Genomic DNA, 27,836 nt, shown 5'->3' with positions numbered 1-27,836 from the left:
TTAATCATTAAGGTAGTCAGACATGCATTGTTATACCATCTTGTTCCTGTAAAATGCTAAATAAATTCCAAGAAAAAAAAAATCAATTGCCCCTTTTAACTGTTTTTTATTTATTTTTATTTTTTTATATATCTGACGCACTAGTTTCCTGGTTACTTAACCTGCACTCTACAGGCATTTCCCTCTGGGCTTTCACACTGGAGACACAGCAGCGGCTGTTTCAGGTCGGTTTGCAGGGGCTATTTTTAGCACAATATCACCTGAAAAACGACCCAGTGTAAAAGGGGTCTAAAAGAAATGTGCCTTGGCTCTTCCATAAAAGCCCTAATGCCCTGTACACACGATCAGAAATTCCAACAAGAAAAGTCCAATGTGAGCTTTTGGTCAGAAATTCCGACCGTGTGTATGCTCCATCGGACTTTTGCTGTAGGGAATTTCCGCCCACAAAAGATTGAGAGCAGGTTCTCAAATTTTCCGACGCATACTCAGAAACAAAACGACGCATGTTCGGAAGCATTGAACCTAAATTTCTCGGCTCGTCGTAGTGTTGTACGTCACGCGTTCTTGGCGGTCAAAAGTTCAGATAACTTGTGTGTGACCGTGTGTATGCAAGCCCAGCTTGAGCGGAATTTCGTCGGAAAAACCATCCAAGGGTCTGCTCACCTGCTGTGGTCATTTTGAAGGGTGTATATATAATGTAATACATGACAGGAGGCATTACACTATGCATACATGTCTGGAATACCCTAAACTCCCAGATATGCAGGAACAGAGTTTGGAAAATTTGTCAGGGAGGTCTCACTGTTGGAGTGTCCAAGACAATAGAGAAGCATTGTGGAGAAGTATAGATGACTCTATAAATGGGCTTTACCCACAAAAAAATATCACTCACATTCACATGTTCTTTTATTACAAGCCAGAAGCAATTCTTTAAGTTTGTATCCTACTTTTATATTTGAGTAAATAGAAAAGAGTGCCTAGTGTCCAGAATAAAGAAACTCTTGATAAATAATATAATCGTTTGATGGAGGTAAAACATGTACAGATAGAGCCGTGTATCAAGGGAATTGCTTCCTCCTTCTTCAGTGCTAACATGCAAATACAGACATAGACAATGTATAATCAATGTCTGTTATATAGATGTTAAGCTAGAGCCAAAAGTAATATATGCTTTATTACCAAAAGTATTCACAAGGTTTAGGAGTGTGTCTATGGGAATGTTTGCCCATTCTTCCAGAAGCACATTTGTGAGGTCAGGCACTGATGTGGACGAGAAGGTCCCAGTCTGCACTCAAATTCATCCCAGAGGTGTTCTATCAGGTTGAGGTCAGTTAAGTTCCTCCATCCCAAACTCGCTCATCCGTGTCTTTATGGACTTTTCTTTGTGCACTGGTGCGCAGTCATGTTGGAACAAGAAGGGGTCATCCCCAAACTGTTCCCACAAAGTTGGGAGCATGAAATTCTCCATAATGACTGTGTATGCTGACGCCTTAGTTCCCTTTACTAGAACTAAGGTGCAGCTAAGCACAACCCCTGAAAAACAACCCCACATCATAATCCCCCACCTCCACCAAATGGTTTGGACCAGTGCACAAAGCAAGGTCCATAAAGACATGGATGAGTTTGGGATGGAGGGACTTGACTTCAGGATTCATTCAGGATTTTAACTTGTAAGCAACAAATGTCAGAAAAAGGCTTAGGCATGAAGGGGTTAAGGAACTTCTTAAGGGAAGTGCAGCCAAAATCACAAACAGAAAAATTAGCATAAAGGACATAATTTACAGTCAGTAGGACTTGTGCCGATTCCTTTTCTGTTGGTAATCATCTTCCTTTATCCTGCACAAGGGACACATCCTACTGTCTATAAATGATGTCCCTTGTTCTGATCTTTCTGGTTGTAATTTTGGCTGGACTTAGGCTTTCAAAGAGAAGTAGGGTCCGATGCTGCATCTGTCCCCCACTGAGAACCGAGCAATCAAACGGGTAATGCAGTGTTTTAGGACAAGACTTGAAGGGGCAAATTTGAATTCTGCCAATCACTAAACATTTACTGCAGGTGAATCTGCCAGATGCATGTGTTCTAAATTACAGTGATTGATTCACGACCAGTGATTGTTAAAGCTGAGGTTCCGCCGTTTTTTTATTTATTTATTTATTTTTAAAAGCCAGCAGCTACAAATACGGCAGCTGCTGACTTTTAAAAAATGGACACTTACCTGTCCAGTGCGCCAGCGATATCGGCAGCCGAGGCTGAGCAATCGCTCGATCCTCGGCTGCTTCCGCCGCCATTCTCGGTGAGGGAATCGGGCAGTGAAGCCTTGCGGCTTCACTGCCCGATTCCCTACTGCGCATGCGCGAGGATCGCGGCGCACCGTCACTGGTCCCTGCTCTCTCCTGGGAACAGTGTTTTCCAGAAGACAGCGGGGGAGGGGGGGGGGGTGTTGAGTTGAGTATCTGCCCCTATTCTATTTACAGCACGCCTTCTGTTATGTGAAAAAATACAATGCTTTTTGTGACTGGGTGAGGAGAGAGTTGGAGGTGGTGATGCGACTGGATACCTTCACTGTCATCGCAACATGTCTATTCCCTGCAGCACCCAGAAATCCAGCCCTGTGTGAAGGATCCAGCTTGAAATTACTTGTATACTATGTAGCAGCTATACACACACATAGCTGGATTCAGGTAGGGTTAAATTCTGGAAACCAGATACGCTTAAATTAGGCTAAGATACGAGCGGCGTAAGTCTCCTATGCCGTCGTATCTTAGGGTGCAATTTTTCCGCTGGCCGATAGGTGGCGCTTCCGTTGAGTTCGGCGTAGAATATGTAAATGACTAGATACGCCGATTCACGAACGTACGTGCGCCCGTCGCAGTAAGGATACGCTGTTTCCGTAAGAGGTACGCCAACGTAAAGATAAAGCTGCCCCCTAGGTGGCGTAGCCAATGTTAAGTATGGCCGTAGTTTCCGCGTCGAAATGTGAACATTTTACGTCGTTTGTGTAAGTCGTCCGTGAATGGGGCTGGACGTAATTTACGTTCATGTCGAAACCAATACGTCCTTGCGGCGTACTTTGGAGCAATGCACACTGGGATATGTACACGGACGGCGCATGCGCCGTTCGTAAAAAACGTCAATCACGTCGGGTCACCACCCATTTACATAAAACACGCCCCCTCATCCTCATTTGAATTAGGCGCCCTTACGCTGGCCCCATTTACGCTATGCCGCCGTAACTTAGGAGGCAAGTGCTTTGTGAATACAGCACTTGCCTCTCTGACTTATGGCGGCGTAGCGTAAATACGATACGCTACGCCGCCGCAAAGATACACACATGTACCTGAATCTAGCTAACAGGATACATAATTTTTTAGGATAACTTGCTTGTCTAGCGCAGTATTTTAAAATGTATTTTCCTTGTAGTTCAGCTTTACATTTTTTAGTTTTGCTTTAGTTATTATATTATAAAGGACAGGGTGTGAATTGGTAGTTTTAAAGGAATTCGATGACACACACAGATCATCAGACTGGGAAGCGACGAGTTTGGCTGTGCTCTTGTCCAGTGAAGAGTTGTTTGCTGTGTTGCCAAGACCTATTTTTATATATTGGAGCCCTAAAATACCCAATGTCATTTTCCTGACGCTTTCATGGCAGCACACAATGGGTTGTGACTCCGCCCCCATTGTGTGCTGCCATGAAGATGCGTCAGGAAAGGAAAATTACGGAAAGGTGAGTATACAATTTTCCGTTTTCTTGGTACACCGTGATTTGCAGTTCAGCACTATAGCACAAATGGTGAAGCTTTGTGCCTGTTGCAATACCAGCAGAAACATTTGACAATGGTTCTTTTATATTGCATAGAACCAGAAGCTACTAAAATTGTATATTTTCTAAGTACCATCATGCTTTTAGTTCAGTGCCATGATTTAGTTCAGAACTATGTGGTAGTTCATACTTTTATGCTCTTGTAATACAAGATGGGAACATCTGTACATTTTCTTGAAAATAAGGCACTCCTTTTTTTTTTAAACAGGATTATGATGTTTCAGAGGCTGATCCACAGGATATTCTGGAAAGCTTGAAGGTAACCCAGCACATTAATTTACAGTTGTGTTAATTACATTATTTTTTAAAACATTTTTTACATAGTTGTAAACTGATTTAACGACAGCGGCCTTATACTGTACACTTCTTCAGAGCTCCACTCCTTCTGTGGCTGCCACAGCTTTCGGGTAGAGGGAAGCTTTGGACCACCTCCCATGATGAAGATTTTGAGCCTGCTTTGCTTTAAAGGGGTTATAAACCCTCAAGGTTTTTCACCTTAATACATTCTATGCATTAAGGTGAAAAACCTTTCTGTAGTGCAGCAGCCCCCCAGAGCCCCCCTTTTACTTATCTGAACCTGATGGTTCCAGTGACGAGCACAGCAGCTCCAGCCACTGTCTTGAGTCCTCATTGGATAGATTGATAGCAGCAGGAGCCATTTACTCTAGCTTCCCCCAATCAAATCCAGTGACACGGGAGCCAGGGGGTGGGGCCGAGTCCTGCTGTCTGTGTCAATGGATACAGCAGCAGGACTTGGGAGTGCACCCGCACGAGTGCCCCTTTGGAAAGCGGCTCTCCGAGAGGACACTCAAGAAGAGCAGGAGCACCATTGAGACACCCCAGAAAAGGAGAATTGGGACCGATCTGTGCAAACCCTTGCATAGAGGAGGTACAGTGCCTTGCAAAAGTATTCACCCCCCTTTGGCATTTTTTGTATTTTGTTGCCTCACAACCTGGGATTAACATGGATTGTTTGAGGATTTACATCATTTAATTTACAGAACATGCACACAATTTTTTTAAAGATTTTTATTTTTTTATTTATTGTGAAGCAAACAACAAATAACGACAAAATAACAGAAAAAGTATATGTTCAAGTCAATACTTTTTAGAGCCAACTTTTGGGGCTATCACAGCTCCAAGTCGCTTTGGATAAGTCTCTATGAGCGTGCCACATCTTACCACTGGGATTTTTGCCCATTCCTCCTTGCAAAACTGCTCCAGCTCCTTCAAGTTGGATGGTTTGCACCTGTGAATACCAGCAATCTATAAGTCTGACCACAGATTTTCTATTCGATTGAGGTCTGGGCTTTGACTAGGCCATTCCAACACATTTACATGTTTCCCCTTTGTCAGAGAGGTTCCCTTTCTGGTAACCCTGTTGTTCACGCTGGCGTTCGCCTGTGCGCGTGGCGCCAGTCTGCCTATTTGAACTGCCAGAGTGCTTTGGTTCGGTGCTGTCTGATATGCAGCTACCTGTGACCCCCTGCTCCTGTTACCTGTCTGAACGCTTGTCTTCTGATTATCCGGACTGCCTATTGCATTATCCCTGCCTTCCGCCTGCACCTGACCTCTTGTATTGACCTTGAACCTGCCTGCTTCTTTGTACTTCGCTGCCCGCATGTTGCCAACCCTGCCTGTGACCCGACCATCCCACTCTGCCCCTGCTCAGCATCACCTGCCTGTGTTCCTTCCTCCAGTTGCCGGTCCAGCCGGACACCCTCTTCTCTGCACCTGGATCCAGAGCCGCGTCTCCTGCAACTACGCGCCAGGCTCTCGTACCACTCCGCACTCCCGTGCCTCCTATCCATACTACCAGGGGCTGTGAGTCGGACACGTAAGGGAGACCTTCCTCTGCTCAGTCGGGCTCTCCAGTCTGGTACGTACAAGTCTGACACCCTTAAACCACTCAAGAGTTGCTTTAGCAGTGTGTTTGGGGTCATTGTCCTTCTGGAAGGTGAACCTCCGTCCTAGCCTCAAATCACACACAGAGTGGTACAGGTTTTGTTCAAGAATATCCCTGTAATTAGCACCATCCATCTTTCTTTCAACTCTGATCAGTTTCCCAGTCCCGACTGCTGAAAAACATCCCCACAGCATGATGATGCCGCCACCATGTTTCACTGTGGGGGATGGTGTTCTGTGGGTGATGTGTTGGGTTTGCACCAGATATGGTGTTTTCTTTGATGACCAAAAAGTTCAATTTTAGTCTCATGCCTTTTCGCAAACTCAAAACGTGCCATTTGTGCCATTTGTTTTTTGCTGAAAGTAATGACTTTCTTCTGGCCACTCTGCCATAAAGCCCAACTGTATGGAGCGTACGGCTTATTGTCGTCCTATGTACAGATACTCCAGTCTCTGCTGTGGAACTCTGCAGCTCCTTCAGGGTTACCTTAGGTCTCTTTGCTGCCTCTCTGATTAATGCCCTTGTAACGGCTACCCAGGTAGTGAGAGGGTATCAGCTGTTGGAGACGTCCTTTTCCCTGGCAAGTTGTGATATGCAAGTACCGCCGGTAAATCCCCATCCACGAGATCCAGAGAGAGAGTCAGGTTCAGCTGTAAAATAGCAGAATAACAATCTAATAGAATGCCCTTTCAAGAACGAGACGGGGCTACGTTTTGAAGGGTCAAGTAGGACTCTTTATTTTCAAGTACACAGCACACTTTTATACAGAATTTGGAACATCCCACCCCCTTGCCATCAGAATAATTAACATGAGCTAATTATCTATCATTTAGCCTGACGAGGTGGCTAGGCGTCTCGTCTGCAATTCCCCACACATATAATGAACTTCAATCACATTCTAAAAGTCATTTAGTGGAGGTAATTATCTCCTAGAGACATCCCGTCTCTGACAACAGCCATTAACCTGCAGAACACAATAACAAGGTATTTCACAAGCCGGCTCCACTTAGCATTTCAATAGCCTGAGCTAAGCATTGAACGGTCATTGTCCTATTGACCTAGTCAGGACAAAATAAACCACTTGTAATGTGTCCAGTACCTTCTGCAATGAACTGTCAGTAATGTCCCATCTTCTGAAATACATAGTTCCGTTACACTGCTCCCCTTTTGTGGAACACTCCGGCAGAGCCGGATTGATCCTTTTCGGGTCAACTTGGGGATGTCCGGTTTGCTGCTAGGGTAAAAGTTCCGTTTGCCTGGATAAACCATTGGCATTGCCATTTGGCTTACCAGGTCGGTAGCTGATGGTGAAGGTGAATAATGGAATTCAGTTCTGGAACAGTCACTTGCTTTGCTCTCTCAATGGCTCCCAAAACCTGTTGCTGATGCTCTTGGGACAGATAAGGCACCACCTGGATGCAAATCCCATTTAATCTTTTGACAATTTCCGCCTGTTTGTGCATTTCAATGTTCAAGCCACAGGACATCTCATAATACATGACATAGTGTCGTTGCATCTCTGATTTCTCACTGGCCAACTTGTCACATTCCCATTTTAGACTGTGATATTGTGCCGGATCTACAGTCCATGTCGGGGAAGGTAGTCTTACCCGGGTCTCAGCAGCAAGCGAGTTGGTCACGGGACAAGCAGCAGCAGGTGTAGGTAAATAAGCTGAAGTCAGAGGGCCAATGTCGTTGCCCAGCACAAACTCGGCAGGTAAGTTGTCCATGATACCAACTGTGGTCTTTCCTGACCCGGCTCCCCAGTCTAAGTGCACCCGGGCGGTGGGTACGCGAAATACAGCACCCCCTGCGACCCGGACGGCAACTGTGCGAGTGGACACGTTCTCTGGCTTTACCAGATGTTTTTGAATCAAAGTGATAGTAGTCCCGGTATCTTAGGCCTTGTGCTACTTGTCCATTCACCCGTACCTCCTGACGGTGATGCTGACGGTTATCTGGAGAGGCAGCTTGTATTGGGTCTGCCTCATACAAAATTCCCAGACATTCCTTTAGGGCCCACCTTGGTCTCTAGGCAGTGGGCCGCAGAGGGACGTGATGGAGTGACCTCTGGGTTGGGTGTTTTGCGTCTCCAGTTGTTATTTGTAGCTCTCAAAGGGCAATCACGAGCAATATGTCCCGTGTTGCTGCAGTGATGGCACATCATCCTAGACCATGGGTGCTCAACCTGTGGCTCTCCAGCTGTTGCAAAACTACAATTCCCATAATGCCTCAGCCTTTGGGAGACATGCTTGTACCTGTCAGCGGCTTGCAATGCCTCATGGGAATTGTAGTTCCGCAACAGCTGGAGAGCCACAGGTTGAGCACCCATGCCCTAGACGAATCCCTGGGGTAGTTGTTAGGCCCCTGAGGACGTGGTGGTCCTGGTGGGACTGGAGCCCGAAACTCTGGTCGTGGGGTGACGGTTGGAGTACACGGTTCTACCTTATGAGCCAGCCGTGTAGTACCCTGGCTTACTTTCCTTGTTTCCGCGTACTCATCTGCTAGCCGAGCCGCCTCGTTTAAGTTGGCGGGACGGCGATCTCGTATCCAGTCTTGTATGTCTGCGGCCAGGTCTTGGAAGAAATGTTCCATTAGGAACAGCTGCAATACTTCCTCCCCGGTGTTGGCCTTGCACCCTTGGACCCAAAGGGATGCCACCCTTTGTAACCGGTTGGCCCATTCCATGTGGGAGTCCACAGCCTTCTTCTTGGACTACCGTGTAGTGAGCACTGCCTCTCAAAATCAGCCAAATATCCATCTATTTCCTCCTCACTTTCTACAAAAGCTTTAAATGCAGTGAACGGTATTTTCTGTCCGGTAGCAGCGGGTAGGGGGTAGGAACTGCCTGTGTAATGGGCTGTCTCGCTCTTACCAGTTCCAGTTCTTGTCCCCTCTTAGTTTGTATCTCCTCCCTTGCTTCCCGGAACAGCTGGTTTATTAGTTCCACAAACGTTTCTGGATACAAGGATAATCTCCGCTGTACAATCCCAGTAATTACATCTTCCTCGCTGACAGGTGCAAGGGGCTCAGTTCCTTCCATGGATCCATCCATTTCGTCCAGCTCCAGCAGGTCAGCTATCAGCTCCCTCCGTGGTCTGTTACTGGCACTCCTACCACGACTCTCCAATAGATCTTTTAGTGTGGGTCTTTTCAGCCTGGCGTAGTGAGACTCCATTCAGAACTTGCTCTTTGGATAAAAGGACAATCCCGCTGCTGCCAACCAATGTAACGGCTACCCAGGTAGTGAGAGGGTATCAGCCGTTGGAGACGTCCTTTTCCCTGGCAAGTTGCGATATGCAAGTACCGCCGGTATATCCCCATCCACGAGATCCAGAGAGAGAGAGAGAGTCAGGTTCAGCTGTAAAATAGCAGAATAACAATCCAATAGAATGCCCTTTTAAGAACGAGACGGGGCTACGTTTTGAAGGGTCAAGTAGGACTCTTTATTTTCAAGTACACAGCACACGTTTATACAGAATTTGGAACATCCCACCCCCTTGCCATCAGAATAATTAACATGAGCTAATTATCTATCATTTAGCCTGACGAGGTGGCTAGGCGTCTCGTCTGCAATTCCCCACACATATAATGAACTTCAATCACATTCTAAAAGCCATTTAGTGGAGGTAAGTATCTCCTAGAGACGTCCCGTCTCTGACAACAGCCATTAACCTGCAGAACACAATAACAAGGTATTTCACAAGCCGGCTCCACTTAGCATTTCAATAGCCTGAGCTAAGCATTGAAGGGTCATTGTCCTATTGACCTAGTCAGGACAAAATAAACCACTTGTAATGTGTCCAGTACCTTCTGCAATGAACTGTCAGTAATGTCCCATCTTCTGAAATACATAGTTCCGTTACAGCCCTCTTTGCCTGTTTTGATGTGCAGCTGTCTCTTGGCAGGTTTGCTGTTGTGCCATGTTCTTTCCATTTGGTTATGATAGATTTGGTTGTGCTCCTAGGGATCATCAAAGATTTGGATATTTTTTTTTTATAACCTAACCCTGACTTGTACTTTTCAACAACATTGTCTCTTACTTGTTTGGAGAGTTCCTTGGTCTTCATGGCAGTGTTTGGTTAGGCCCCTTTCACACTGGGGCGGGAGGTGCATCTACGGTATTCGGCCCGCTAGCGGGGCAGTTTTACCCCCACTAGCGGCCGAAAAAGGGTTAAAGGGTATACCTGTGGTGTCCCATTGCTTTCAATGGGCAGGAGCGGTGGAGGAGCGGTAAACATACCGCTCCAAAGATGCGGCTAACAGGATTTTTTTTTTTTACTGTCCTGCTAGCGCACCACTCCAGTGTGAAAGCCCTGGGGCTTTCACACTGGAGAAACAGCAGCCGCTGTTTCAGGTCGGTTTGCAGGCGCTATTTCTAGCGCAATAGCGCCTGCAAACCGCCCCAGTGTGAAAGGGGTCTTAGTGGTGTCTCCTGCTTAGGTGTTGCAGCCTCTGGGGCCTTTCAAAAAGGCGTGTGTGTGTGTGTGTGTGTGTGTGTGTGTGTTTATGTAATGACAGATCATGTGACACTTAAATTGCACAGAGGTGGACATCATTTCACTAATTATGTGACTTCTGAAGGTAATTGTTTGTACCAGAGCTTTTTATGGCATTCGTAACAAAGGGGGTGAATACATACGCACATGCCAATTATCATTTTTTTATTTCTGAAAAATAGTTTTATGTATATATTTTTCTAATTTTACTTCACCAATTTAGACTATTGTGTTCTGATCCATCACATATAATTCAGATTAAAAAAACATTGAACTAAAGACTGTAATGTGGGGGCGTGTCCAAGATGGCGACGTGAGCGGTCGCATTCTCCGTGAGCTCCGCTGGCTTCTCCCCTTAGATCCGTTCCTGCGGTCTGCAGCCTCATATCTTTCCGCCCGCTGCCACCTGGATGAGGCGAGGGATCCCCCGGGCGCAGTCCGGTAAAGGAAAGAGGCTTCGTTTCCCTCCACAGACGGAGGTATCTCAGCCCCCTCCGGCCTACCACGTGGAGACGCGCACCACGCGCTCCTCCCGCATGGCGTCTCATCCGCCCGCGGACCCCGCGGACTCCAGACCATCCTGGCTCCCGGAGGTGATGGCTGCCATAGCGACCTGCCAGTCCACCCTGACGGCCAAGATAGAGGAAGTGCAGCTCGATGTGGGGCTCATCCGTCAGGACATGGACAAGCTCCGCTCTCGGGTCACGGAGACGGAGCAACGCATCGGGCTCCTCGAGGACGATTCCAGCGATCACTCGGCTTCCCTCCGCACACTCCACACTAAGGTGAAGGCCTTGGAGTTTAGGGCCGAAGACGCCGAAAATAGAAACCGGAGGAACAATCTCCGCATCATCGGCCTCCCGGAGGGGGTCGAGGGGAAGGACCCGACGGCCTACGTGGAGGACTTGCTCCGATCCGTTCTCCCGGACGCGAGATTCTCCCCACACTACACCGCGGAGAGGGCGCACAGGGTTCCCCCTAAGCCAGGACCTCCGGGAGCCCCCCCGAGGACATTCATCCTGCGGCTCCTGAACTTTAGGGACAGAGACGAGGTCCTACGGGCGGCCAGGCAGCAAGGAGAAATCCGTTTCCAGAATTCAAGGCTGATGATTTTCCCTGACTACTCCGTTGAGACTCAACGGCAACGCAAGTCTTTTGACCAGGTCAAGGGAGCCCTGAGGGCCCGGAACATCAAATACAGCGTCCTTTTCCCGGCCAGGCTCAGGGTCCAAGATGGCGAATCCCTCCGGTTCTTTAACACCCCGAGAGAGGCCTCTGACTGGCTTGACACCCTACCTCCGCACCGTTGAGCAAGTAGCCGTGAGTACCATCCTTGTTTTCTCCCTCGTCTCATTTCCTGCTCTAACCCCCGCATCTTGGATGGAGACTCTGACCCCCATGTTGTTGGCTTTTTGCCCCCCTTCTTTCGGTCGGATGTCTCTCCCTCCGAGGCCCCCTCCCCTGACTATTATCCTTGCCTTAGAAGGCCTGCGGGGGGGCCATACGGTGGGACCTTGGGAGGACTCCACACCCCCTTTGGGGGTCTCATGGCTGGAGAGCCGTACCAAAGGCACTCTGTTTATACCTGACATTGCAACACAAGTTTTGAGCCCCTGAGTATCCCAGGAGAACATTAAGTTAAGCCTACTTTCTACGACCTGACACTGCAACACAAGTTTTGAGCCCCTGAGTATCCCAGGAGAACATTAAGTTAAGCCTACTTTCTATGACCTGACATTGCAACACAAGTTTTGAGCCCCTGAGTATCTCAGGAGAACATTAAGTTAAGCCTACTTTCTATGATATGCAGCCTACACCCACCTGCGGGGATCCTTCCTTGGAAAAGAGAAGGGAAGGGAACAGAAAGAGAAGAATTTTTATTTTTCCCCCGCCGGTTTATGTTTATGTGAGGTGTGGCATGACTGTAGGAGATCAGCACCCTAGCAGGGGAGGGGGGACGACACAATGAACGCTGTCATGGGGTTCTTTCCTCCCCCCTTTTTGTCTGATGTCCTGCCCCACCTGCTTGTTAATTTCATATGGAGAGGCCAGGAGCGGAGAGGCGTCGTGCTCAAGCGGACACCCCCCGGACATCCGGTGGGCCCCGGCTCGCCTCTTGCACATCTACCCCCGTTTGCAGCCAGCGTGCTGATGTGGGACTGGGGAATGGAAGCTCTTCCCAGTTTTAAGGGACTGAGCAGGGTGGGGGGGGGGGTTTGTTGCCCGTCCTGGGCTGGTTATACTATGTGCTTTTTTTTCCTTTCACTCATTTTGTTTTTTGTTTTTCTTTGAGTTTATGTCCAGATGTTTTATTGAGCATGCACGGTGTTGTACACTGTCTAGTCTTGTGCTGTGGGACCCGCCTCGGGCCCTGGCGCCAGTTTCCCTGGAGCTTTATTTCTACGATTCGGTCCACTACCCTCCCGATGCTCGCCATGCCGGTACTTAACATTATGTCCTGGAACACCAGGGGCCTCAACTCTCCGGTTAAGAGGTCACTGGTGTTCCAATTTATCAGGTCCCATAACCCTCACATTTGTATTCTTCAGGAAACCCATTTAGTGGGCAGTAGAACTCTGGCTCTTAAAAAACCCTGGGTTGCCGCCCACTATCATTCCACATATTCCACCTTTGCTAGAGGGGTGAGCATCTTAGTTAATAAATCCCTCCCTTTCAAGCTCCTGGACCTGGCGCTGGACCCAGACAGCAGATATGTGGTTATCAATGCTAGAATCCTATCCCAGACGTGGTCTATTGTGGGTCTCTACCTGCCCCCCCCAGCCTCCCTGGTATTGTTGAATAAGATAACTGCTATTTTAGCTGACTTTGCTTCGGACCATATGATAGTGCTGGGCGACTTTAACATGGCCCCTGACCCGGCTGTGGACAGGATGGCGGGTGTGGGCCCCTCTTCCCCGGGACTGGTTTCCTGGGCTGAGGCCTACGGCTTGACTGATCTTTGGAGGTGGAGACACCCTCAGGAGCGGGCCTACACCTGTCATTCTGCCTCATACGCCTCCTTCTCCCGCATAGACCTGGCCTTCGCGGGTCAGTCGGTCCTCTCTAGGGTCGGGGAGATTAAGATACTCCCCAGGGGTATTTCAGATCATGCCCCTCTATGGCTGAGTCTGGGAGATACGGGGACCCGAGCCGGGCTGTGGCGGCTGTCACGGTTCTGGATCTCGGACCAGGATGTTGAGGCGCAATTCACGGGAGTATTAGATAACTTTTGGACTACTAACCCGGGCACGGCCTCCCCGGCTATGGTCTGGGATGCCTTCAAGGCCTTCACCAGGGGCCAGTATCAGACCATTATAGCTCGAGTTAGGAGGGAAAGGCGTTCTGCGCTGGTTGCGGCTGAGGACGCTGCCACGGCGCAGGAGGCATTGTATGTCCGATCCCGTGACCCCCAACACTATATCACGCTGCAATCCCTCACTAGAGAGGTTATGACACTCCGTACTTCCCTGACCCAGAAGAGACTGCTGGCACAATCCCACCGTATATTTGAACAAGGGGAGAGATCGGGCAGGCTCCTTGCGTGGCTCTCGAGGGAGCACTCGGGGGGCATGGCCGTTCCCCAGATTGCTGGTCCCGACGGGGGCATTCTGTACACCCCGGAGGAGATCACCCGGACATTTGCAGAATACTACCAGCGTCTTTACACAACTCAGGTGACCTTTGGCGACGACGACTTGGCCCTTTACTTGGAGGAGGTTGACGTCCCTGTCCTATCTGACAAATATCGGACTACCCTTGACAGACCCATCTCCCTGGACGAATTACTTAAAGCACTTAAGACCATGCAGCCGGGCAAGACCCCCGGACCCGACGGTCTCCCCGTAGAACTTTACAAACAGTACCCTGATGTGTTGGCTGCTAGGCTCCGGGAGGTGCTGGTGGCTGCTGACCACCTGCACTCTCTTCCCACCTCCATGGGCGAAGCGGTGATTGTGGTTATCCCAAAGCCGGGTAAAGACCCCTCTCTTTGCCCCTCCTACAGGCCCATCTCATTACTAAACGTCGATGCTAAACTGCTTGCTAAAGTCCTGGCTATCAGGTTGAACACGGTCATCACGGCCTTGGTGCACCCTGATCAAACGGGCTTCATGCCAGGTAGGGGTACTGACATTAATCTCAGGAGGCTCTTTACCCATATTGCTAGGGCAGATGACACGGGCCAAACCCTGGTGGCCTCCCTCGACGCCGAGAAGGCTTTTGACTCCGTTGAGTGGAGGTACCTGTGGGCGGTCCTTGCCAAATTTGGATTTGGTCCCAAGTACATTTCCTGGGTCAGACTTCTCTACGACTCCCCCCAGGCCAGGGTCTCTACAAATGCGTGTCTCTCGGATCCATTCCCATTGCAGCGTGGTACGAGACAGGGGTGTCCCCTTTCCCCGGGTCTCTTCGCGCTCGCCATAGAGCCCCTTTCGGCTCTTATCAGGGCGGACGGGGAAATTCGGGGGGTTCGGGTTGGTCCTCTACACGAAAAAATCTCCCTCTACGCTGATGACGCCCTACTGTACTTAGCCGACTCGTCCACTTCCCTTGACAAGGCACTGGCCCAGTTTGACCGTTTTGCGGGCTTCTCTGGAGTCCGCATCAATTGGGATAAATCTGAACTCTTCTCACTCCATCCCTCCCCCACTAGCTCCAATTCTCGCTCGCAGCTTAAATGGGTAGGGGAAATTAAATATCTGGGAGTCAGGGTCACTGCGGTGTTGGATGATTTCGTAGCACGAAACCTCCAACCTCTGATGAGACAGGTCACCACTAAACTTGCGGCGTGGCGCTCGCTCCCTTTGACACCGGTGGGTAGGATTAACCTCCTGAAGATGGTACTCCTGCCCAAATTCTTGTACTTTTTTCGGAATACCCCAGTCCACCTCTCGAGGGAATTTTTCAGGAAGCTGGAGAGTCAGCTGGGGGCTTTTGTTTGGGCGGGTAAGACCCCTAGGATAGCTAAGAAAACACTGTACCTACCCCTCTCGGGAGGTGGCCTGTCGCTCCAAAACTTTCAGCTGTACTACTGGGCGGCGGTTTTGGTTACGGTCAGGTGGTGGTTCGCCCAGCCCAAGCAGAACCCGGCGGTCACGCTGGAGGCTGCTGTTCTGGGCTCATACGCCGCTCTGAGCAACCTAGCATTCCGGGGTTGCCGGGCGGCCCCTTCGGTCACGGTTCCCATGCAGACCACCATCAGGGCCTGGAAGGACGCTAGGGGAATATACGCTAAACCCTCCCATGTCTCCCCCCATATCCCTCTCTGGGGTAACCCCCTCCTGCCCCACTTCCACTCTCTGCCCGACCCCTCGGTGTGGGCTAGTAAGGGCATAACTACTCTTAAACATATTGTATCCGATGGCACTCTCATGACTTTTCAGGAGCTAAGAAACCGGTACTCGATACCGCCGCAGTGGACTTTCCGGTACTGGCAGCTTAGGCACGCATACGGAGCCCAATTTCCGGACAGACTCACACTCCAATCGGACTCGATCGAGCGACTCTTGACTTCACGTTCCATGGGGCGCCCGTTATCTACCCTTTATCTTTATCTGACGGTAGCGTATGACACTGGGTCGACCCGCACACTTGCAAAATGGAAGGCTGATATACCTGACCTGGATGACGAAAAGTGGGAGGAATGTGTCTCCGTGTTCATCCCGTCACTTATAGCAACTAGAGACAGGTTCATTCAGATCAAATTTTTACACAGGGCCTACTACACCCCTCAAAGGCTGGCTCGTATATTCCCCCAGCGAGACCCCCTTTGCCCGCGCTGTGGGATCCACGAGGGCTCGTTTTGGCACATGGTGTGGTCCTGCCCCAGGATCCGGCCCTACTGGAGCCGGGTTGCCGAGGTCCTGAGCTCCGTGTCCGGGCTGCAGATCCCGGTAGAGCCCCTACTTCTCCTCCTGAGCCATTTGGAGGAGGTGGAGGGGGACAGATACTCCAAGCTATTTCTTACTTTCTCCCTCTTCTATGCCAGGAGGGAAATCCTCCTCAAGTGGAAGGCGGCAGATCCGCCTACGGTAGACTCTTGGACCATGTCTATCAATAAAGTGCTCCCGCTGTACAGGATCACGTATGAGAGTAGACAGTGCCCGGCGAAGTTTGACAAGGTGTGGTCCGTGTGGATTGATGCCAGGGGCTAGAGGTGGTTCCAGGTTCGGCTGCTGAACTATTCATGTATAATAAAAGCTGCTCCTTATTGCTTTCTCCCCCCTCACCCTTCCCCCCCCCCGCCCCCCCCTCTCTGCGCTCTCTTGTCTACTGCTCTCCCCCTTCCAGTATGATCCTCAGAGGGGGGCGGGCATTGTTGAGGACCCCGATACGTTTCCTATTGTATGGGTGGGGATATGGACATCCTGTTTTTCACCCTGACAATGTGTAGTGGCTAGGGATTTGGATTCGCTTTGCGCCCTACAAACTCCCCCTGATGTTTGTGTAATACTGTGCTTCTGCTTACATGTGTCTATGTAATCCTGCTTTTTTTGTCTCAATAAAACATCTCTGTTAAAAAAAAAGACTGTAATGTAACAAAATGGGTAAAAAGCCAAGGAGGGTGAATACTTTTTGCAAGGCACTGTAAGTATGACATGTTTGTTATTTAAAACATTTTTTTTACTTTACAACCCCGTTAAGCTCACCACCTGTTGGCTGCAACTGATAAACATTAAATTATAAAAAATAAATATATTATAAAATCAATGTATTCTGATTTAAGGTGAAATGTTCGTTAGCCATGTGTATTGTAAATTACCACAAATGGTACAATATATTTGTCTTGATTTATAGGACTTGGAAGATATGGATGCAGAGATTTTTGCATCTAGAAAGCCAAACTCGGCTCCTGCAAAGGATTCTGGGGTGACCCGAAGTACTGCCAGTAACAAAAAAGCTGAAAACAAGACTGGTACTAAAAATGGTAAAATCCAAATACAGAAACATAATTCTTTATCAGTGTATCCACAGCTCATTCCATGTACACCAATGATTCTGAAACATGGCCAAAGCAGCTTGCTTAAGGCTGGGTTCACACGGGTGCGAACACAGACATTGCATGTGATTTGCACCGCATTTGCTTTAATCGCATTGTGTTCGCACCTAAATGGCGCAGAACTTTTTTTGCTCCGCACTGGAATTGGATTGCATGGGTGTTCACACCCATGTGATCCGATTCCTGTACCATTTGACTGTTCGCACTGCGATCTGCAAACCGGTCTGGGGGTGGCATTAACTTTCTATTGACACCCGCAGCGGTTTGCAGTGAGCAGTGTGAACTGCCTGCAAGTGACATGCAATGCGGGACCCCGCATAAGAATCTCGTTGGTCCTCGCATTGCATATGTGGGAACCCAGCCTAAATATCCTGTATTAACACAAGGTGGGCAATTCATGGTGCATTAAAGCAGGAACTAAACCCATCGATTTTAACTGCTTTCCAAAACTGTTGCATTTAAGACATGCTATGAATGATAGCTCACATCTGCCAGTGCTTCTCAACTAAACTGTCAAGCCATCAAATAGCTGCTGTCACAACTGACCCTGTGCAGCACCATAGCAACTGCAGATCAAACATAGGGTAAGGCCTTGTTCACACCATGTTGCAGAGAAATCAATTTTTCTGCACGTGTTCTGCAAGGGCACACAAAAAAAAAAACAGTTGTTCTCCATACCAGAACATTTTGCAAATTCTCAAGACTACAGAAAGAAGAAAACGGCATTGGACATATAACTAAATACCCAAACTGTGCAGTTTTGGTTTAAATATGAAGTTCCCCAGCTGTCATTTTACTAAATATAACTAAAGAAACATATTAGTCCAGATAGATTAATTTACTTTGATTAAAACTGGTTAGGCAGTAACTAGGGATGTCCCGATACTAGTATCGGTACTAATACAGAGTATTTCCCGAGTACTTGTACTCGGGGGGGGGGGGGTGGGGGGGAATGCTCTGATGCTTCACCCGATACCTGGGCTATCGGGTGGTGGGGGGGGAGTTACAACTCTCCTCCGTGCTGTCTTCTCCCCCTTGCCGTCGTCTTCTTCTCCCCCGTGCCGTCGTCTTCTTCTCCCCCGTGCCGTCGTCTTCTTCTCCCCCGTGCCGTCGTCTTCTTCTCCCCCGTGCCGTCGTCTTCTTCTCCCCCGTGCCGTCGTCTTCTTCTCCCCCGTGCCGTCGTCTTCTTCTCCCCCGTGCCGTCGTCTTCTTCTCCCCCGTGCCGTCTTGTCCCCCTCCGTGCTGCTCTCCCCCTGTGCCGCCTTCTTCCCCTCTGTGCCGTTCTTCCCCCGTGCAGACTTCTTCCCCTCTGTGCCGTTCTTCCCCCGTGCAGACTTCTTCCCCTCTGTGCCGTTCTTCCCCCGTGCAGACTTCTTCCCCTCTGTGCCGTTCTTCCCCTACGTGCCGCTTTTCCTCCATGCCGCTCTCCCCCCATGCAGTCTTCTCTCCCCCCGTGCAGACTTCTCCCCCTCCGTGCCGTTCTCCCCCCCCCATGCCATCTTCTCCCCCCTCTGTGTTGCTTTTCCCCCTCCGTGCAGACTTCTCCCCCTCCGTGCCGCTCTCCCCCCGTGCAGACTTCTTCCCCTCCATGCCGCTCTCCCCCGTGCAGTCTTCTCCCCCCTCCGTGTGGCTCTCCCCTCCGTGCCGTCTTCTCCCCCCTCCGTGTTACTCTCCCCCTCGATCTGTCAGGATGGAGAGCGGAGGTAGGAGCCGCTAAACCCGGCTCCTACCTTTTCCGAATGGACAGAGTTAGTGATCACTGACTCTGTCCTATCATATAACTGAGCATCGTAACCTGTGTTTACGATGCTTCAGTTTATGAATGGAGAGAAGCTTCTCTCCATTCATTTTAGCTGAGGCTCGAAGAAATGGACTTGGGAATCTGTGTCCCTAGTCCCTTTCTCTGTCTCAAAGGGGAGATGTCAGAGGTCTGTTAAGACCCCTGATATCTCACTAAAGCCCCTCCAACAGGGCTGATTAAAAAAAAAAATTGCAATAAATAATTAAAAAAATAAAATGTAAATAAAAAAAAAAAAACACACTGACAATCCACTACCACCCCCCCCCTATAAAAAAAACATCACTTTAAAAAAATACATAGTAAAAAATAAAAATTGTGTAAAAAAAAAATACAGCCACTCAAAAAGTATCGGTATTCGGTATCGGCGAGTACTTGAAAAAAAGTATCGGTACTTGTACTCGGTCTCAAAAAAGTGGTATCGGGACAACCCTAGCAGTAACTATTGGTCTAGTCCTTGTTTGTATGACAACATTGCTTTTAACAGTGTAATACTGTACAAAAGTTGATGTTATGTGAACAGTGCAGAAAAAGTCCTTAGAATTCCTAAACTCCATACGCTAACCTTTTTTCATATTGCAGGAAACCATGCTCCTGAGAGTGAGAAGAAGCCACAGTCTGCACCTGCAGGCCAAGCCAGACAATATAAGAAATTTTCCTTTGATGGTAAGTAAATGCATATGTATATGAGTGCATTAAATATATGCATGAGATGACATGATTCTTACCTTCTTCTCTGCTTTTAATGCTTGTCAGAGGATGCCCAGGATGTAGATATTTCATTACGTAAGGCATTTCCATTTTTTTTCAACAGCAGTTGTTTGCTGCAAAGTGATTGCATTATTTTTATATTAAAAGGCAGGGCTAATCTATTGCCATCAGTATACAGCCTGAGAGCACAGAGAGTTTATCCAATAATACACCAGTCCAACCTCCAGGACCCCACAGTTTAATTTACAGAGACCCTAGCTTTGGTTGTGGAGTTCATCTCCATGAAACAAGTCTTCCAGCAGTAAAGAAAAATTGGATTCCTATCAAATGTCTGCTATAGGATAATCTGTTTGATTATATATTATGGTACATTGATTTTCAGGTGTGTCTAGACAGTCATGTGTCAGGACTTTATACAAGTACATACTGGATGGGAAAAAATCTGTCAAGCCCCATTGACATCTCTGCGTAGCGGGAACTTTTTTTGGGGCATTTTAGAGCACGTTCTCTCGTCGGGCATAGCGCAGCCTTTTCGCCTGAATAGGCCCAAAGAAGGCCCAAAGAAGCTCCAGAACTTTTTTTTTAGAGCAGAGTGTGGTGCTTTTTTTACTGTAAATTTGCAGCGTTTTTCTGAAACACAAGGCAAAGCTCCAATTTTTCTGTGGTTCAAAAACACACAGATGTGAATGGAGCCTTGTTGTTCTTGTGTAAACAAACCAATTTCACTTTCAGGCCCCAGTCACACCTAGCGCAGTAGGAGTGTACGTTTTTGGTGCATTTTTTCCCATGACACACATAGAGGGCAGCCTGTTGATTTTAATGGGCTGCGCTACACATGGCAAAGTAGCTCATGGGACATTTTGGCGTTTGCAGGTTACTCGTTTTGTAATGTGCGTTTTGCTGCATTTTTCGCTCGTTTTTTTACATCCTAAAATGTGTGTTTGCTTTCGCATTTGGGGTGCCATAAACAATTAATGGCACTGAAAGCTCAACTAGTTAATTTTAGGTGTATAAAGGTGGCCATACACTATACAATACACTGTACAATCTCTGTACAATTTCCCTTAGATTTACCAAAACTATGGAATAGGAGGACACCCCAATCTATCCATGCACTCTGTATCCAATCAGGCAGGCCCTTGTACTACATCAGGGGTGTCCAGCCCCAGAGAGTTGAGCATGCGGCACGGGCCTGTCTAGAGGGACGCTGGGAAACTTACAATTACATGGAGGGATACCATGCAAACCTAGCTGATGTTGGGTGCAGGGTTTGTTTACACTAATGAGGTCAGCTGGTAAACTGCTTCCTGTGCCTTACTGCTTCTCGTGTCCCAAATCTACATATCGGAAGTCTCTGAAGCTTTATAAGGAACACAGCAAGGCTGTGACAGCTGGTGGTATTCTTCGGGGGGGCGGCAAACAATGCATCCACAGACATCCCCCCACGATTGTTCGCCTTCAAGCTTTAAGCGAAACTTTCTAGAATTTACACATAAAACAACCTTGCAGTGGGCCCAAATCTGCCCCACACCGCAAAAGTTAAATGCTTAAAGAGGCTGGGGTAGAGGAAACAGCTGTTTTACTTGCATTATACCTTGCTTTCGCCGCTCACCTCGTCTTTCCAACACTTTGGATTGTGGGTTGGGGACTAGTTACATGGTATGGAGTTCAGCTTTAACTCTTAAGTTAACGTCTTCATGTGCATCGTCATGGAGAACAAATGTGGGGCTGCATCAAAATCAGTTCTGAAATGCTAGTCCCAAAACCAAGCGATTTGCACATTTTATTGTAAGAAAAAATGTTAAACAGTTATCTTTTTAAATGTACAGTTGTGCTCATAAGTTTACATACCCTGGCAGAATTTATGATTTTTTGGCAATTTTTCAGGGAATTTGAATGATAACACAAAAACATTTCTTTCACTCATGGTTAGTGTTTGGCTGAAGCCATTTATTATCAATCAACAGTGTTTACTCTTTTTAAATCATAATGGCAACCGAAACTACCCAACTGACCCGGATCAAAAGTTTACATACCCTGGTGATTTTGGCCTAATAACATACACAAGTTGACAAAGGGGTGTAAATGGCTATTAAAGGTAACCATCCTCACCTGTTATCTGTTTGCTTGTAATTAGTCAGTGTGTGTGTGTGTGTGTGTGTGTGTATAAAAGGTCAATGCGTTTCTGTACTCCTGACAGACCCTTGCATCTTTCATCCAGTGCTGCACTGATGTTTCTGGGTTCTGAGTCATGGGGAAAGCAAAAGAATTGTTAAAGGATCTGTGGGAAAGATTGAAGATGTGTTCAAAAGTTGAACTGTATAAAACCGGAAAAGGATATAAAAAGTTATCCAAGGAATTGAGAATGTCAATCAGCAGTGTTCAAACTCTAATCAAGACGTGGAAAATGGGGGGGGGGGGGGTGGGGGTTTTGTGTTGAAACCAAACCAAAATTTCAGCCACAACTGCCAGGAAAATTGTTCGGGATGCAAAGAAAAACCCACAAATAACTTCAGCTGAAATACAGGACTCTCTGAAAACATGTGGTGTGGCTGTTTCAAGATGCACAATAAGGAGGCACTTGAAGAAAGATGGGCAGCATGGTCGAGTCTCCAGAAGAAAGCCATTACTACGCAAATGATACAAAGTATCCCGCTTAAAAGTCATTTGGAGTGATGAGACCAAAATTTTGTTTTTTGGCCACAACCATAAATTCTACATTTGTCTAAGGGGTCAACAAGGCCTATGATGAAAAGTATGGAGGTATATCTCTGATGTTTTGGGGATGTGAGCAATAAAAGCACAGGAAATTTGTTCAAAATTGATGGCAATTGATGGCAAGATTGATGGAGTGTATTATCAAAAACTACTGGAGGAACATTTGCATTCATCAGCCAGGAAGCTGCACATGGGACGTACTTGGACATTCCAACATGACAATGATCCAAACAAGGCCAAATCGACCTGTCATTGGCTACAGCATAATAAAGTGAAGGTTCTGGAGTGGCCATCTCAGTCTCCTGACCTCAATATCATTGAGCCACTCTGGGGAGATCTCAAACGTGCAGTTCATGCAAGACAGCCCAAGAATTTACAGGAACTGGAGGCTTTTTCCAAGAGGAATGGGCAGCTTTACCATCTGAGAAGATAAAGAGCCTCATCCACAAATACCACAAAAGACTTCAAGCTGTCATTGGTGTTAAAGGGGGCAATACACGGTATTAAGAACTGGGGTATGTAGTTTCTGTTGTTGTTATTATGGTTTAAAAAGAGTACACAGTTGATTGATAATAAATGGATTCAGCCAAACACTAACAATGAGTGAAAGATATGTTTTTGTGTTATTATTCATATTCTCCGAAAAATGGCCAAGAAATCATAAATTCTGCCAGGGTATGTAAACTTATGAGCACAAATGTATATGTTATAGATGTGATTTTAAATATCAAAGAATTATGAGTCTTAATTATAAAACAATCCCTAACTTGAGACCTTATCCAGAAAGGCCAAGTAGTTCAATAATACATAATACGTAATGTGACACATGTAGACTTATCTTATGACCGTGCAAAGCACAGTGATGATGTGCTAATCTCTTTAACCACTTCCCATCCCAGCCATAGTAATATAATATAACGGCCGCAAGGTGGCTCTGTGCCATCCCGGGGGCGGCAGTTATATGACGTCCTTGGCTTCTCGGCCATCTAGGGGGGCGTGCACGCATTCCACGTCACTCGGGAGCCGATGCACGTGCCTGGCGGCCGTAATATCCGCCGGGCACCTGCAATTGCTTGTCACAGAGCAGTGACATAGATCTGTGTGTGTAAACGCAGATCCACTTCCTGTGAGGGGAGAGGAGAGCGTGCGTTCCTTGTATATAGGAACACTAATCGTTCACCTCCCCCAGTCAGTCCCCCCCCCACAGTTAGAGTGACTCCCTAGGTAACACATTTAACTCCTTGATCGCCCCCAAGTGTTAACCCCTTCCCTGCCATTGATATTTATACAGTAATCAGTGCATATTTATAGCACTGATCGCAGTATAATTGTCGGTGGTCCCAAAATAGTGTCAAAAGTGTCCGATCAGTTGGCCGCAATGTCACAGTCCTGACAAAAATCTCAGATTGCCACCATTACTAGTAAAAAAAATAAATAATAAAAAGTAAAAAGAAAGCTCTATTTCTGGGGAAAAAATTATCAAAATTTCATATTGGTACATACCACGCACTTGTCATTCAAAATGTAACAGCACTGAAAGCTGAAAATTGGCCTGGGCAGGAAGGGGGTGAAAATGCCCTGTATTGAAGTGGTTAATTAATATGGTGAAAATTCTATCGCTGTTTTTTGTGGGATTATATAATTTTATTTTCACTCAGTCATTCAGTTTTTTTCTTTCTTATTTATTTATTTATGTACTTGTGGTTAAAGACCTAAATGACCCACTTGAAGGTCTTCTGCCTGATGAAGATGCTAGTCTTCCTAAGAAGTCAAAAGCTACTAGTGCCAAGTCGGAATCTCCCTTAGTAAAATCAGAACCTGTATCAGCAAAGACCAATGGTAAGTAATCCGCAGGATAAAAAATTTAGCAGAGGAACCACCAAACCCTGTTTTTAAAGTGGAGGTTCACCCTAATTTACATGTATATCTGACCAGCTTCCTTATATTCGTAACAAGTACAGTCCGAATTTTTTTTATTTGTTTTTATCCTTTACGTACCTTGTAATCCATGTTTTCAATGTACTTCTCCCCGCGGGAGTAGGCGTTTCTATGCCTAGGGGGATTGTCATCTGGGAGGTCGGCCAGATGATTGACGGCTGTTCCCCCCGGCGGTTAAGGTCCCGCCCCCCGTATTGCATAGGCACGCACGAGTTACAGGGTTTCCGAAAGAAGCCGAACATGCAGAGATGTGAGTCGGCTCTATACGGCGCCAGCGCTCTGCATGTCCGGCTTTTTCCGGAAACGCAGTGACTCGTGCACTCCTACGAAATACGGGGGGCGGGGCCTTATAACAAAATGTATAACATTGGTATCATGTGATTTTTTTTTTTTTTTTTTTTTCTGAATTTTTGGTTAATATTCTGTCTCTCTCATTTAAAATACACCTATGATAAGAACAATTATAGACTGTTCATTTCTTTTGAATGTGGGCAAACTTACAATATCTGCAGGGAATTAAATAATTATTTTCGCCACTGTAGATAAATAAACTTAGCCAATATCGACACAGACTTACTGACAGATATTAAAGCTGAATTCTAGACAAAGAGTAAATACACAGATGACATGCATATATGGGGGACGATTAATTACCTGCCAAAGGATTTGTATTTCTGTCTATCCAGTTCTAAGACTTATACAATTCTGTCACAGGGCTCAACCATGTTTGGCACAGCTGAAGACCCAAATTTTCTCTACAGAAGTATGGCCAGCCATAGACTGTTAGAATGAACCACAAATACGGGCAGGATGAATGCACCCAAGTTAATCAATCATCTGATCAACTTAGGTACAACCAGCCTGCTGTATTTTAAACACGTTTATCGCTAGCGCTAATTCCCAGTTTTCCGACCGGAAGTGGTAGTAGGTACTTGTCAAAACCAGGTACCCGTGGGGAAACTTTTGGGGAAAAGGTCTGCTTTAACCCTTTGGGTTATGCCACAACCCACTTCATGAGTACTATTTTCCACATGAGGGGCTTTTCAGACTCGGTGCTGACTCATGAAGGGGAGGATTTTCTCTCCGGAAACCCATTCCCAGAATTCTTTGTGACCCAAGACGAGCAGGAAGCAGCAGGAGCAATAACCCTTGGTGTAGATGTGTTCCCTGCGGTCTGATTTAGTTCACTGTTCCCCCACGGCGTAGTAGCAGTGTCTAAACATCCCGTGAAAACAGCATAGGCTCTGGACTGTGTGTTATATCCAGGAGTCGCTATGCTCTTACATGCTGGTCACTCATCATATGCTTGTGAGTGCAATTCCAACTGTGTTCGTTTTTTATGTGTGCCTACGTATTTTTTTCCATTTTTGGGAGAAATTAAAGGGTCATTTTTTGACAGGGTGCAAGAAGCCTTCAGTCACTTCCTTATGCTTCTTCCATGGAGGAAGATGTATGCTGTTGCCACTTGTTTTATCCTTGATGTTATTTTTAAGGGCAAGTCTAGGGAGACGTTGTGCTTCAAAATCCATGTGGCTCAAACACAGTCATGTACTTAAAGCGGAGTTCCTCCAAAAGAAAAAAAATTAAAGGTCCGCAGCTACAAATTCTGCAGCTGCTGACTTTTAAAATATGGACACTTACCTGTCCATGGCATCTGCGATGTCCTCACCCAAAGCTGACCTGTCCTTCGGCTCCTGGGAGGAGGCACTGGCATCTTCAGTAAGGGAAGCCTTGCGGCTTCACAGCCTGGTTCCCTACTGCACATGCGCAAGTCGTGCTGCACTTCCTAACTGGTCCCCACTGTCTTCTGGGACCTGTGTGTCTCCCAGAACAGCCGGGGTGATGGAGGAGGACATGGCGTAGATCGCTGCAGATTCTGCGGCGATCTATCGCCGGAAGTGGGAGAAAATACCTGTATTAGACAGGTATCTGCCCCCTCCCCCTGAAAGGTGCCAAATGTGACACTAGAAGGGGGAGAAACCGGATAAACGTAAGTTCCATTTTTGGGTAGAACTCAATTTTAAGCCAAAATGCTATACAGAGGCCACGTGTGAGAGATGAGATAGGAGTCTTCCAGCCAACTGTCAGTTTGAAATTTACCACTACATCCCTCTGTTTCATGTGTCCAATAATCGAAGGATCAACTGCAGCAGTTGTGTGTAAATGCGGGGCCCAGCTGAACAATAGATCCCTATGGACTTCTATGGGAACCATCTCCAAAGCAGTTTTTCTATAATCAGAATAACCTACCCTGAAAGTGAGGAGGTTTAGGGTCCTCCTATGCTTGTATATTTTACTGTAAAAGGGTTGCTTCTGAGACCCCCAGTTCTTACAAAAGATTGACAAGTTTGTTACAATATATAATGCAAATAGATCAAGTGAAATATTTGTTCACCTCAGTTCTTATAATTGACGTTTTTTTTTCTATTCTCTCCTTTTTTCTTTTGAATGGACTTTATGCAGACCCATCAGTTGTCAGCCCAACAAGAACCCAATCCAGACCACACCTAGGGACTCGAAGAAAGGATGATCTGAACTTTGAAGAGGATGGAGATGATATTATGGATGCTTTGGGATTTAGCGATGGACCACAAAGTTCTCGGAAAGTGGACAGGTAAAAATAAGGCACAGTCTTCTATAAAATGGCCATATATTTCAAAAAACAGAATTCTCCTGATGTGCATCTATTAAATCCAGGAGTTGGTACTAAATGTCAACAGTGCTTTAGTCCAGGAAAGCCAGGCGGTTAGAAGAACACGGCTTGCATCTGAGGTCTGGAACCATATTTATGAGCAAATTTTTCAGAAAGGCAGAGGGATTATGGAGTGTCTTTAAAAGGAGAAGAGATGTGTCCAAGGAAAAGGATAATTACATTGTAAAACAAAATCTCTTCTTGATTAATGTAGTTCTTTAAAACCTAAAACATAGCAGGGGGCTTGTGTTGTCCTATTGCTATGGGGCACCTGCTTGAATACCAGATATGCCGCGTTTTCTTCCTAGGAGGTTTTGAGGGCATGCTTTTTTTAAACCCTGCAAAAAAAAAATTGGCAGATCAGTAAATCCAAAACTGGAATACTTACATACGCGTATTTGCATACGACCCAAAGCAAATTTTTTGATTATTTACTCATATCGAATTGCCTTTCTTGGCTGATAATATTTACCTGTGTATTTTCTGTTAATATGAGGGTTTTTTTTTTTTTTTAAAGCCCATGGCATAAATGCTGGTACATATTTCTTAAAGTAGGGGCCAGATCCACGAAGCGCGGCGCTTCTCTCCGTCCGGCCTAGCGTATCTCAGATACACTACGCCGCTGTAACTTATTTTTTTTGTATCCTCAAAGATTTCCCGCCGTAACTTACGGCGGCGTAGTGTAACTTAGGCGGCGTAAGGGCACGCAATTCAAATGTATGTGATGGGGGCGTGTTTTATGTTAATACGTTGT

At 46.9% G+C, this 27,836-nt stretch overlaps 1 protein-coding gene across 4 annotated transcripts in view; it reads left to right on the top strand.

Annotated features, from left to right (window-relative positions):
* FBF1 (Fas binding factor 1) overlaps window positions 1-27,836 on the top strand; it is a 145,834-nt gene that overhangs the window by 25,965 nt on the left and 92,033 nt on the right. For 3 of the 4 annotated variants that reach the window (XM_040329971.1, XM_040329968.1, XM_040329969.1), the window contains 6 exons: window positions 4,032-4,082; window positions 17,024-17,153; window positions 19,606-19,689; window positions 19,780-19,809; window positions 24,163-24,291; window positions 26,854-27,004. In XM_040329971.1, coding sequence (XP_040185905.1) covers window positions 4,032-4,082; window positions 17,024-17,153; window positions 19,606-19,689; window positions 19,780-19,809; window positions 24,163-24,291; window positions 26,854-27,004 — 575 coding nt within the window. The remainder of the gene's footprint in view (window positions 1-4,031; window positions 4,083-17,023; window positions 17,154-19,605; window positions 19,690-19,779; window positions 19,810-24,162; window positions 24,292-26,853; window positions 27,005-27,836) is intronic. The other variant, XM_040329970.1, reaches the window with a different exon arrangement.

This window comes from Rana temporaria, chromosome 12 (assembly GCF_905171775.1).
Source record: "Rana temporaria chromosome 12, aRanTem1.1, whole genome shotgun sequence".
Taxonomy (NCBI): Eukaryota; Metazoa; Chordata; class Amphibia; order Anura; family Ranidae; genus Rana; species Rana temporaria.
This window is presented reverse-complemented; position numbering and strand designations above follow the sequence as displayed.